This window comes from Nematolebias whitei, chromosome 7, assembly GCF_014905685.2.
Source record: "Nematolebias whitei isolate Nwh7 chromosome 7, NemWhi1, whole genome shotgun sequence".
NCBI lineage: Eukaryota > Metazoa > Chordata > Actinopteri > Cyprinodontiformes > Rivulidae > Nematolebias > Nematolebias whitei.
The window spans coordinates 35,261,630-35,274,891 of record NC_056504.1 but is presented as its reverse complement, the minus strand read 5'-3'; the positions used below and the strand labels follow the sequence as shown (position 1 = coordinate 35,274,891).

At 37.8% G+C, this 13,262-nt stretch overlaps 1 protein-coding gene across 1 annotated transcript in view; it reads left to right on the top strand.

Moving 5' to 3' along the window:
- The first annotated feature begins 3,146 nt into the window (after positions 1–3,146).
- The window catches only part of st7l (suppression of tumorigenicity 7 like), a 19,343-nt gene continuing 9,227 nt past the window's right edge, over positions 3,147–13,262 (top strand). Inside the window, exons 1-11 of the mRNA XM_037679453.1 lie at positions 3,147–3,327; positions 3,761–3,843; positions 5,989–6,148; positions 6,230–6,284; positions 6,404–6,519; positions 7,008–7,086; positions 7,642–7,730; positions 7,927–8,027; positions 8,160–8,274; positions 8,398–8,470; positions 8,608–8,710. Of these exons, the coding sequence (XP_037535381.1) occupies positions 3,159–3,327; positions 3,761–3,843; positions 5,989–6,148; positions 6,230–6,284; positions 6,404–6,519; positions 7,008–7,086; positions 7,642–7,730; positions 7,927–8,027; positions 8,160–8,274; positions 8,398–8,470; positions 8,608–8,710 (1,143 nt within the window). The 5' untranslated portion in view covers positions 3,147–3,158. The remainder of the gene's footprint in view (positions 3,328–3,760; positions 3,844–5,988; positions 6,149–6,229; positions 6,285–6,403; positions 6,520–7,007; positions 7,087–7,641; positions 7,731–7,926; positions 8,028–8,159; positions 8,275–8,397; positions 8,471–8,607; positions 8,711–13,262) is intronic.

Below are 13,262 nucleotides of genomic sequence, written 5' to 3'. Positions count from 1 at the left end.
CTGAACTTGACTATCTTACATTTTATAGAGTAAAGAAAACTATCTGAACACATAGTGTAAGCTTACTGTTGTCAAACAGTTTGTACACAAACAGCCAGTTTATAATTAAAAAGCCTGGATTTGATCCATGTACTACTCTAATACTTCAGGTTTTTGTAACTTTGGCTCCTCACTGCACACAGTTAGCACAAATAAAAGTGCTCAAAGACCCTTCAAGACACCTTATCTTTTGGCATGTTGCACATTTCTCTTTTTTATCTGCGCACCTTGCCTCGACTTTACTAAAAATGAACAGTGCATGAAGGTAAATTTTAATGCATTATTCATCTCTGCCTCCTCCATTTATGCTTACAGTTGGCTTGAGTTGTAGAATATGAAAATGCCAGACAGCACACTACACAAAAGGTGGCTTGTTTCTCTCATGCTCTGTTTATTCATATGCTTCTTGTGCTAAATATATTATTTTGTTTCAAATGGAATATGATTTCACATGACAAAGTGAATATGTTTTGTTTGAATGATAAAATATAAATGAATCATGCAAATCAGATATGTAACATGATCTCTTGTGTTTTTTGGCAGTTTGATTAGTGTATATTTCTTATAGATTAATAAAGACAAATGTTGAAATGCTCCTTTATGGCCTCAGGAAGTCATTTTTTTCTGCGGCACCATTGCTTTCAGATGTGGTCAAACAACATGGTCTCCTGTTGCATAAAAGAACACGCCTTTTCAGAAAATGAAGTGTTTTGAGAGAAATGAGTTGTGAAGGGAGAGTCCCTTAATGGAGACAAGTAATATAAACTCAGCCAGAGAAAGCAGTGTGGGAGACAAGAAGCAGTTTCATAAAGTTTGAGTTTTTCCATCAACAGAGACCACCAAACGCACAAGTGACAAATGGTCTGTCACATAGCATGCACTTATTCAGTGCTCACAATAATTCCAAACTAACAATTGTTAAAAGGACACATATATCAAAAATTTCTGTTTGAAATATTAAAACAGTATTTTATCATAATTAGTGAGTGGACTGAATTCTAAGACATTCTGACAGCACATCTTAATATACTTCTACTAATCTTCCCTAAAGTTGTTTGTTTAAACAGCCTTTTTTTTTTTTTTTTTTTTGTGACCAGTCTGATCAGCCAAATGTGATTTTTGTGTCTTAAAAAAAAAAGCATCCTCTTAAGTAATAATGAGGGTGAGAAATGCAGTGCATTTAAGTGAAAAACCTGATTAATTATGAATGATTAGAGGACTCTTAAAAGCTTTGGAGAGGGAAGAGAAAGAAACTACATAAACAGAACATGAAGTCCAGAAAGACTGGATGGATACCAGATGTGAAATTGTAAATGAACCTTAAGTATACAGGTGACTGCAGAATGATGAGAGAAATTACTTCTGCATGGCTGGACATCCGCTGACCGTGTGCAGGTCATGTTAGAGTTTATGCTAAGGTACCGTTCTGTCTTTTGTTTTGCACGTTTCATGTGTATTACCTGTACAGTTTCATGTATTTAAAAGTTTTATTTGTTTCTCTTTATAAGCATTTTAATAAATATTTTAAATATTCTGTTTAATTTCTACATGTAGGCAATTTGCTGCCTATATTGCATTCATTCTAAATGCAAATGTAACCGGACCACTCTTGTTATTTACAATGCAAAGATATGAGAAAATACAATGCTGTTTAAAACTATGTGGCAGAAGTCGTTTAGAAATATAATTTAATTTGAAAACACATTCAGGAAAGAAGGCCACGCCACTCGCTTCAGATAACTTCTGCAGACCTATCTTCTTCTCTTTCTCTTCCTCTTTAATTCTTCTTTTCTTCTACCCTGCTCTTCCTCCCCTGTCAGAGGCATCATGCATGTTTTCACCTCTAAAGTGATTGTACCTGATTTATATGACAGGCCTTTAACCCGGCATGTTCTTGTCCATCAGCATCAGGCAAAAAATACCCAAGGGCACATGTGAGCAGGACCAAATCTGGTTCTCTGTCATTCACTGGCTGTAACCTCCAACTAGAATGCACTCCTACAAATCACATTTATTCCTGTTTGGTTCAGAGATGTGAGTCAATCACAGAAGATGAGAAGTACTGCAGCTTAAATGCGCTCAAATATATAAGGGCAACATTCTCTCTAAAATGTGTATTTATGTGCAGATGTATCATTAGATATTTTAATGCCGAGACAAGAAAACTGACTTCCAGTAATGAACAGGTTTGAATATGAAACTTTAGAAAATACTTTTTTATATGAATGTTGTGGAATTGATTTACAGAATGTATTGTGTAAAAAAAGGGGGTGAAGAAAACATCTGCATGTTTGTAAACAATCATTTTAAATACATTTGCATGAAAATAGAGATAATGAAATTATTGCACAGCTCAACGTTGATGCCATCTGCAGGTGACAGTTGGAGGTTAAAGTGAATACATTTCTAGTGCAATGGCTCTACCTAGTGGATATAAATACAAGAAGAAGAGCCACGATGATGATTTCTAAGCGTTTTGGGGCTGAGACAGGAAATGTCAGGAAATGTCAAACATCTGTAAGACTTTGTGGGTTACTCTGAAGAGATGCAGGAGTCAAACCATAATCAATGTGCAGTAATTCTTCATTGTGAAACTGTAATGGGTTTTTTTCTGTTATTAAAAAAACAATATGTGACACTACTTTACTTTTGACCAGTAGAGCAGTTTATGTTTCCTTTTTAAAAATAAGACAAACATATGGTTTTTAAAATGTAACAGTCGCTTTACTTTTCTCTCAAAATAGAGTGATGTTCATTGTTGTGTCTATTTTGATATATAAAAGTGACAATTATTTTATTACCTTGAAACAATTCGTTTTAAAACCTCCCAAAATATCTAATTAATTGTCAGCTTAATACCATCAGTTGTTTTTATCTGCAAAGTGTAAGTTTGTTAGTTGTGATTATGAAAATTAAATAAAACTTAATTGCTTTTTTTTAACCATGTTTTATTTACAAGAACATTTTCTTCCGTAAGATGCACACAGGTTGAGTAAGTAGCTTGTACAACTTTAGTTAGTTAGTTGTGAACTACAAATAGCTACAACTAGAACTACAAGTAGCCTCTAACGTGGCGTCATGGTCACGTGACACCTCTGTTTACAGACATCCGGAGAAACATGGAGGACTCCATTGGCAGTAATCCACAATCTCTCGGATTTACAGAGAAACTGAAGTCTTGGCTCTCTTGGTCATGGACCTACGTGTGCTTCGTTTGGTTCGGCATGGTGCTGATTATGATTTACGTCTTGTGGAGTCCACTGAAACTGCAGGAAACTCTTACTTCAGGTAAATTAATGCAGCTGCTAGCTAGCTATTGTTAGCCTTCGGGTATCTGGCAGCCGACGGACACGGGAGCTGATTTTTGACAGCTCGCAGTCTGAGTGATAAAGACAGGCAGCAAAAAAAAAAAAAAAAAAAAAAAAAAACTGAGTAACTGCTCAGGATGTCTGTTCAAATATTATTATTTATTATTTTTGTAAATAGATTGTTTCACTTTTATAACATTTAGCTGGTAAACTGTTATTGTCCAGCTATGCAGTGTTATAAAATTAGCATAAATTGGAGTTGTATACTGAGCAGTTAAATGCCACTGTCTATAAACGAGCTGTCACCAGTATTTTTCTCTAGTATTTCAATTGGCATTCGCCTTAACAAAGAGTACTAACCTTCACAGCTCTGGCTGCACAATTCTGAAGTTTCCCTGTTTTTTGTCTTTCAGCCTCAGTGTTTTTGAACACCCTTACCCCTAAGTTCTACGTGGCTCTCACTGGAACCTCTTCCCTCATCTCTGGACTTATTCTTGTAAGTTATAATCCTAAATATTACATTTCTAAAATAGACATAAGCTGCTGTCTCATATTAGGCCATACTCTATCCTTTTAATGCATCCTCATCTCAGTCGTCATCTGTATATAGAACTACTTTATGCCCCAGGAATTGACACAGTCAAGGATTCTCATTTGCCTAATGCCCGGCTTGCATAACACCCAACCTAGATGGTCCTTCTTACAGGTGGTGGACCCATGTGGATGGCACCCCCATTTATTTTACCAGGTTGTTCGAGCCAAGACCCAGGAGCCAAGGCTCAACCACCAAGCACTTGTTAACAAGCTCCCCCATGACCTTGCTCTAAGGAGGCACTAGTTTCCCGGGGTTTCCTGATGCAATTGATGTTTCCCAACAGCAGTTTTTGAATCACCCTTTGTTTGCCATGGGAGATCCTACCAAGGGCTGATGCCCCAGACAAGTTAGGCCACACAGTCACAGGGGTGTCTAAACCTGTCCACCTGGTTAAGGTGGAAATTTTGTGGAGGGAAACCAGAAATGGGTGGAGTGAGTGGGAGTCTTTGTCTCAGGTGGAGAGGTTCAAGTATCTGGGCGTCTTGTTCAAGAATGATGATAGGATGGAGCAGGAGATGGATTGACAGATCCTCATCCTCAGTAAAGAGTGTTGCTTTGATCAGTCTTGATGAAGAAAGAGTTGAGTCGAAAGGCAAAGCTCTTGATTTATTTGACTGTATACTTTCCAGCCCTTATCTGTTGTTAAAAAAAAAAATAATAGTTGGACGAGCTTTATATAGCGTTTTGGTAACAATAAAATTATTCACAAAGAATAGCTGTGCGGCACGGTGGCACAGTTGGTAGAGCTGCCGCTTCTCAGCGAGATTGCCAGATCGAATCCCGGCCAGAGACCATTCTGGGTGAAGTTTGCATGTTCTCTCCGTGCATGCAAGGATTTTCTCCGGGTACTCCCGTTTCCTCCCACAGACCAAAAACATGCATGTTAGGCTGATTGGTAACTCTAAATTAAGCTATTCAACTGGCAACCCGCGGACAATTTCAGTCCAGCGGGTGACTTCAATCCGGCCCACTTCTTAAAAAAAAATAATATAAATATATATTTATTTGTTGAGGGGTTTGGGGGGGGGTGTTCTGGGTTTGGATTTTGGGGTCTGGTATTGAATTTATGATTCAATGCAATAAAATAAACGACATAATGATTTGAATCACTGGCTGTCGGCCCCCGAGCTGTTGGCTTTCAGAAACTGTGGCCCCCTGAGCTGTTTTGTTGAATAGCCCTGCTCTAAATTGTCCCTAGGTGTGAGTGAGAGAGTGAATGGTTGTTTGTCTCATTTGTCTATGTTCCTGTGATGGACTGGAGACCTGTCCAGGGTGTCCCCCGTCTCTCGCACAGTGACTGCTGGATATGGGCACCGTCGACCCCCGCGACCTGAAAAGGAAAAAGTGGGTTAAGATAATGGATGGCTGGATGGAGCAATTAGCTAAAAACTTCACAAATCATTTTTTAGTTTGTCCTACAACACTGAGGAAATAAAATAAATGAAGATCTAAAGAGTAGCTATAGCTATTTATTATCTGAAAGTCATGTCCTTAGGAAATAAAAAAATTATATATATCCAGCAACATTCCAGCAGTCTGACACAGAACCTGATGAATGCATCAACTTTCAGTTTTTCCAACTGCTCCTTTTTTATTCATTATTCATTTTTATTAACCTTAATTTATACAGGTAGTCTCAATGAGTCATGATAACTCATTTTCAAGAGAGATGGGGGTGATTAAGGGCTTTGCTCAAGGGTCCAGAGTGGGGCAAATGAGTGTGGAGGCAGGTGTGGGTGTTTCACCTTTTCCACCCACATTTTGATGTTGTCTGTCTGGGGAGTCGAGCAGGCGACCTTCCAATCACATGCCCACCTTCACTCCCATCTTTCTAACATCTTTCCTTCTTTCTTTACAAAATTGTGCCATTATCTGTAGGATCTTCATGAATGTCTTTTTTATGTATTTTTTGGTAAGTGAAGCTGTTTTAATGGCAGTTCAAGAAAAGATTAGGAACCAATAATGAGGTAATGTCATAACTGAGTAACCAGTGTCTCCCCCTTTATTTCTCAAACATAGTTGTATTTTTTTGTCTTCTCACTGTAGATATTCGAGTGGTGGTATTTTCGCAAATACGGGACTTCGTTCATCGAACAAGTGTCTGTAAGCCACCTTCGTCCTCTGCTGGGCGGAGTGGAGAGCAGCTCTACGACTGGTCTGTTTTCATCAGTCAATGGAGAGGCTGAACCTAGACCCAGTGTCTCTGGTAATTATACTTTGGAATACCAGTTCTGAAAGTAATCCTGTTCCTAATACAGTATGCACTAACATGTCATGTTTTTGATAGAATGCAAGGTGTGGAGGAATCCTTTGAATCTTTTCAGAGGAGCAGAATACAACAGGTATGCCATTTGAAAGGAATCATACCTTCTTAAAAACTGTTTTTGATGACAAATATTCATATTGTTTTTTTATTTATGAAGAAAAACTGCACTGATAACATTTAATCTGTGTATTAAAGGTACACCTGGGTGACTGGGAAGGAACCTTTGACCTACTATGATATGAACTTATCTGCTCAAGATCATCAGACCTTTTTCACAGCAGACACTCAACAGCTAAGGCCAGAAGATGCTGGTGAGTTATGTGCTCCTCTTAACCTACTAGTAAAAAAAACCCCTTTTGCTCTAGATCATTCATCTCTTGATGGATAAAAGTGAAAAAGTAATAAAGCTTAAGCTATGCACACTATAGTAAAAATGTTTTTGTTCGGGGTGCACTGATAAACCGTCCCCGAATTCCTTAATTTTGTGACATCAGAAATTGTATGAAACTTACATGAGAAACCAGTTAAAACAAGTTTGTATTGTTTCTAGGTTATTGTTCAAGTGTATGTTTTTCAATAAAGTAAGATTGGAAAATTGAAGGTGCATTGTGACCTGACAGTGTTGCTTATAAAACAAAATCGGTATCGGCCAAAATCAGAATCAGCAGGTCAAACTTTTTTAGAAATCAGTGATCGGTGATCTGCCAGAAAACTGCAATCGGTGCACTCCGAGTTTTTATCTTGTTGTGCTGCATGTCAGAGCTGTAAGGTCACACAAATCTCTCTTAACTTCTTACAGTGATGCAGAAGGCCTGGAGAGAGAGAAATCCCCAAGCCAGGATCAGAGCAGCTTACCAGGCCATAGAAATGAATCATGAGTAAGTACCGGTACTGTTATTTTCTTCTATAACAGTAAATGGTAAACGGACTGTACTTACTGTATATAGCACCTTTCTATCTAATCAAGATACTCAAAGTGCTTTACAGTACAATCTGTGCCCTCATTTACCTCCACACACACATTCACACAGAACTCTACTAGATCTCTACAAAACTAATTGAACAAATCATTCTAAAGAGACTAATCAGTGCTATAGATCACATTCATACACCGATGGGACACACATCGGAGGCAATGTAATGACCAAAGACACTTTAACATGTGACTTCTGGTGAAATTGAACCCCCAATTCTCCCACTGGAGGATGACTGCTCTAACCACTCAGCCACAGCTGCCTCCTGTACTGCCTCGCTGTTTAAGTACAGCTCATTTGTATATAAGTTTTGAATATGTTCTTAAATTTATTTTTTTTGTATTTTCAACGCTCCGATTGTTCTATGCATTAGATTTTCCTTCTTACTACAGATGTGCATTCGAACCAAAAAAACTAAAAGCAAATATCTGTGATCTGATTGTGTGTGTGTGTTTGTAGATGTTCTGCAGCATATGTGCTTCTGGCAGAAGAAGAAGCCACAACCATTACAGAAGCTGAACGCCTCTTTAAAAAAGCTTTGAGTTTTGGTAAGAATGGGTTTGAATGTCTAGAAACAGTTCTGTTTCTACTGACACCCAACACATTATTTGTCGTGCATGTGCTGCACACTCTTTGCAAGTGTGTCACATCATTTCTGTCTCCTCTCCGCAGTTTCTCTGATTTACCCCTGCTCTTCATGTTTTACATTTCTTCAGTACCTTATTTTCTCTTTGCAATCCACAGCTGGGAAAGATATCAACTTACTGGTGTATATTAAACGTAGACTGGCAATGTGTGCACGCAAACTGGGAAGGATTAAAGAAGCTGTGAAAATGATGAGAGATGTGAGGTTTTTTTTTAAATTACTCCCTGTCAGAATTGACAAGATAAACATAATTACTATAGCTTAATACCAGAAAACTCACAGTTACTGACTACAAAGACAATGTCATGACAGTTGTGTTATCTCTTTACAGTTAATGAAAGAGTTCCCATTGTTGGGAATGTTAAATATACATGAAAATCTTTTGGAAGCACTTCTGGAGCTTCAGGCATACGCTGATGTGCAAGCAGTCCTTGCAAAATATGATGGTATGACTTAACTAAATGATGCAGGTTTTTGGACACATAATTTGAAATTTACACAAATTATCTCATAATTGTGTGATTTTGTTGTTCTTTTTTTACATTAACCCAGTCTTTGCCTCATTTTAGACATCAGCCTGCCAAAATCAGCCACAATATGCTACACATCTGCACTGTTGAAAGCTCGAGCTGTTTCAGATAAGTAAGTGTTTTTTTTTATATATATCTTTCTAAATACTACTAATCTCACAAACAATTTATTGTCTACATCTTTGAAGCTTATTGTATGTGACCAGCCAATAGGAGCAGTAGTGTTTTATATGAGGGATGTATTTTCAGATTCTCTCCAGAAGCAGCATCCAGACGGGGGCTAAGCACAGCAGAGATGAATGCTGTAGAGGCCATACACAGAGCTGTTGAGTTCAATCCACATGTGCCAAAGGTCAGTCATAAACTTGATAGCAACTTGATAAATAAATGATGAAATGATACACATGATTCCTCCATCTTATCTTAATTTAAATGAGTACCTATTACTATGGCTGGGGATGTATCGATTATACTCGATGTATCGCAAGATTTTCAATTTACAATGGTTAAAGTGGCTCAATTGCAACAATCGTGAGTATTATTAGACATGAAAATCCGTGTAGTTCTTTCTCTCCTTTTTTTTTGTCAGATGAGCAGCAGAAAAATTATTTCTGTATACAATTCTAAAAATAGGTCCCAACAAAAGATCGGCACTAGGCCTGTCACGATAACAAATGTTGCTGGACGATTCATTGTCTCCGAAATTGTTGCGATAAATGATAATTTTGTTTGAAATTTGACAATAATTAGTAATTATTGTCAAATTTAAGAAGAAATGTTAATTTGTTTTGCATGTAGTACCTTTTTTCGACCACCGGGCGGCAGTATAATACTTTTTCAACTGAAGGATGGACAGTGAGGGAGCGAGCAGCGTGTCTCTTTAAGAAAAATGAGAGGGAGGCCCCTTGACGTAACATGGGCTGTCTCGCTTTCCTTTTTTCGGTTGTCAAAATGGCGGACAATCGATGTGGTTTGAGCTCTTTAGCATAGCATTTTTCACATAAAGCTTTTAATAAAAAAAAATCAGTAAATAAGTTCTCAGCTTCGTTTTGCAGAGAAAAACTTTTTACACAAAGGCACGGGTTTCAACTGTGAATTTTTGGAGCTTCAACAAAACGAAGGGTTTTTCCCAAGGCCAGCTTGTTAGCTTAGCTAATAGCTTAGCTTCTCCACTTAGCTGCTTTTAACGATCCAAAAACTTGATTTTGGATGTTTAAAATGGATTTCAAAGAGAGAGACCTGTTTTAAACCAAGAATGATGACAACAGTAGACAATCATAAAAGAAAGCATACAAATTGAAAAAAATAAATGGAAGACAATGATATTAAAAAATGAAAGAAAAACAGCTACATTGTAAAGTGGTGGTTTTTTTGTCTGTGTTGGTTTTCACCATGAACTTAGCCGATGTTGGAATATCGAGATATATATTGTATATCGTGATTTATCTTAAAAGTATTGCAATATTAATTTTGATCCATATCACCCAGCCCTATCTATTGCACATCTTTACATAAATTATTAGCTAAAGAATTGTTAGACTGTCTGATTGTCTCACATTTACATTTTTTTTCCTAATCACAACTTTTTTTTTTAATATGATCATGCACAACTCACATGTCAGTTTTTCAGAATGTTGTAATTTTTAAGTCAAAGCTTTAAGCAAACAGTAAAAAATTAAATAAAAATCAGGGTATATTGATGACTGTGTGTAGACCAGTTTATTATGAGTGTACTGCTGGCTCACCAGAAGATGTCAGTGTAGGTCTTTATACATAAAGTCTCAGAGTCCTCATTTATTAGACTGGTCACATTAGTCACTATTGCATATCTATTCAGAAAAAAAAAATTGCGAAGTCTTCGTGCGACTTAGTTCGCTGTGGGGACCCGTGAAGAAGGGAGCAGCCGAAAGAGGAAGAAGAAAAAAACCTGATCTATTCAGAGCTATAGCCACTGAATTATACGTGCAAATTTTGTGAATAAATGTACTGTAGTCAATCGGTTTAACAGAGTCGCATACACAAAATAGGCTTAATGTTCTCAATATTCCATGCAGCAATGTTCAGCTGAACCAGGCGACTACACCTGGATGTCTTTGTCCTTTTAACTTAGTTCTCACAAGATTAAATATCCCACACAAACCCAAACACACTTGTATTATTACATAGATAGTTGCAGCAGAGTTTTTGTCCTAGTTCTGGCTTTGTAGTGTTTTATTTTATAAACTCCTTTTCTGTGAGCGAGACAGAGAATGAGCGAACTTGTGTGTGCGGATTTTGCAGACGACAGCCAGCGCTTTGATCCAGCCTTTGATTTTAAAGGGAGGACCCTCATCCTTGGTGTCTTTCCAATAGTTTGCTCCCTGTTCTGCCCAGAGGCAGCAGGCGTCTCTCCTCTCATCACCTACCCTCATCTTGTTTCTTATCCTCTCATGTTCCCTTATCCCCTCTCATCCCCAGTTCAAGCAGAACAGTCTGAACATGACCACATCTGCCAACTTTGTCAAAATGACTTCTTTGAATTTAGTTGAATAGCTAGAAGACATTATGAAATATTAACACACCTTTCATGATGGATTATTGGAGGACTCATGTTTCAGACTTTGACCCAGGAGTTTGTTACATGCTCAGTCCTCTCATAGCAGTGTTAGGCATGAAAATGCCAAATTTGAGAAGGAGGGGGTGTTGTTTTGTGTTGAATTTGTGTTTGAATGATGGGCACACCTGTGACTGTGACTTTTAAAGATGGGTTCTCCTTTTTGTCATCTAAAGGAAACAGCACATGGGTAGTCCTGTCGTGATAAACAATAAATCAGTTAATTGCATGATAAATTAAAATTATCAACCTCATTTTCATTTATCAGCTTTATCATTTCTTCATGTCTCTCTCTTTCTACTGAAGACACTGGATGACAAAAGGCTCAACTCCGGTACTCTTCTCTGACACCTCCCTTTCTCTTTTATCTTTTAAATCCATTTTAACCATCCAAAATTGTGTTTTTGGATCATTAAAAGCAGCTAAGCTGAGAAGCTAAGCTACGAGCTAAGCTAACAGGCTGACCTTGAGGAAAAAAAAACTGTTTTGTCAAAGCTCCAAAATTCATGGTTGAAACCCGTGCCTTCGTGTAAAAAGTTGTTTTTCTCTGCAAAAAGAAGTTGAGAACTTGTTTACTGATTTTTGGGGGCCGAGATGGTGTAGAGGCAGGGCAGCCGGCTTGGGACCCGAAAGTCCCAGGTTCGATCCCCAGTCACTGCATATCACGTGGTGTCTCTGGGCAGCACACCTCATCCCCAAAATGCCCCCCGGGCGCCTTCAGTAGCTGCCCACTGCACCACCTGGTGGTGGATGGGTTAAATGCAGAGACTAATTTCGCCATCGTATGGAAACATACAGTGCTGACATTGTGATGACATTATTATTATTATTATTATTATTATTATTATTATTATTAATTAAAAGCTTTGTGTGAAAAATGATATGCTAAAGAGCTCAAACCACACCAAGCGTTCGCCATTTTGAAATCCCAAAAAAAGGAAAGACAGACAGCCCATGTCATGTCAAGGGGCCTCCCTCCCATTTTTCTTAAAGAGACCCACTGCTCGCGCCCTCACTATCCATCCTTCGGTTCAAACTGTTTTATACTGCCATCCGGTGGTCCACAAAAGGTACTACACTCAAAACAAATCAACCAACATTTCTTCTTAAAATTGACAATAATTACTAATTATTGTCAAATTTCAAACAATAATATAATTTATCTCAACAATTTCTGAGACAATTAATAGCCCAGTAAAATGTGCTATCATGACAGGCCTATGCATGGTGTTTAAAATAAATATACTGTCTTGTAAAACTGTACATTTCTAAACAATTGTCAGACATCTAAATGCTTTTGCAATGCAAAAAAAGAACAATGTGAAAACAGTGCGGCTTACATTGTCCTCATTACCAGCAGAAAAATGCTCTTTACAGTTGAAACAGCCTCAAACAGACTTTTTCTAAGTATGATGTTTTTTTCATACCACTGGGTCATTGGGTGTCAGTAAGCTGTTCAATGAGTTTAAATCAAATGGACACTCTTTGAACGTTCTACAAGTTAAGGCTGTGCTTTGGACTAAGTGACCATATCATTCTAGCTTACACATGATGATAAAGCTAACTTGTGGAAGAAAGTACAATGAAGTTTTTGCAAACCAAATAACCACAAATGTCAGTATTTACCCAGTGATTGTTTTAAAACAAAAGTTTTTGAGATGTAATATTTTGTTTCCATCCATGTTAATCTGCAAGTGATAGAGGAATAGACAGGCTCACATATCATAAATCCTTTTCAGACTAGAAATAAGTTTCAGGATTGATTAAAATGCTAAATTAGAGACTTTATAAATCAAGTTTACAATGAGTCATTGGGAATGTCTGGTGTGTGGGTAAACCTCTGTCTCTCATGTGGTTTTGATCTATAAAGCATCAATGAAAATGTCACTTGGTATTTAAACTAATCCAGGATGTTGAGCCAACATGGGGTTTTTCAAAATTTTTGGGATATGCAGCATAGTGATACAATTCTGCAGTTTTTTAAAAATGTGATTTTTTTTTTTTTAACTTACTGTAGCCTGTGCATGCGTGGGTTTTCTCCGGGTACTCTAGTTTCCTCCCACAGACCAAAAACATGCATGTTAGGCTGATTGGTAACTCTAAATTGTCCCTTGGTGTGAGTGAGAGAGTGAATGGTTGTTTGTCTCATTCGTCTCTATGTGATGGACTTACAACCTGTCCAGGGTGTACCCTGCTTCTCGCACAGTGACCAGTCACCAGTGACCCCCGTGACCCAAAAAGGAAGAAGCGGGTAAAAGATGATGGATGGATGGATGGATGGATGGATGGATGGATGGATGGATGGATTGAT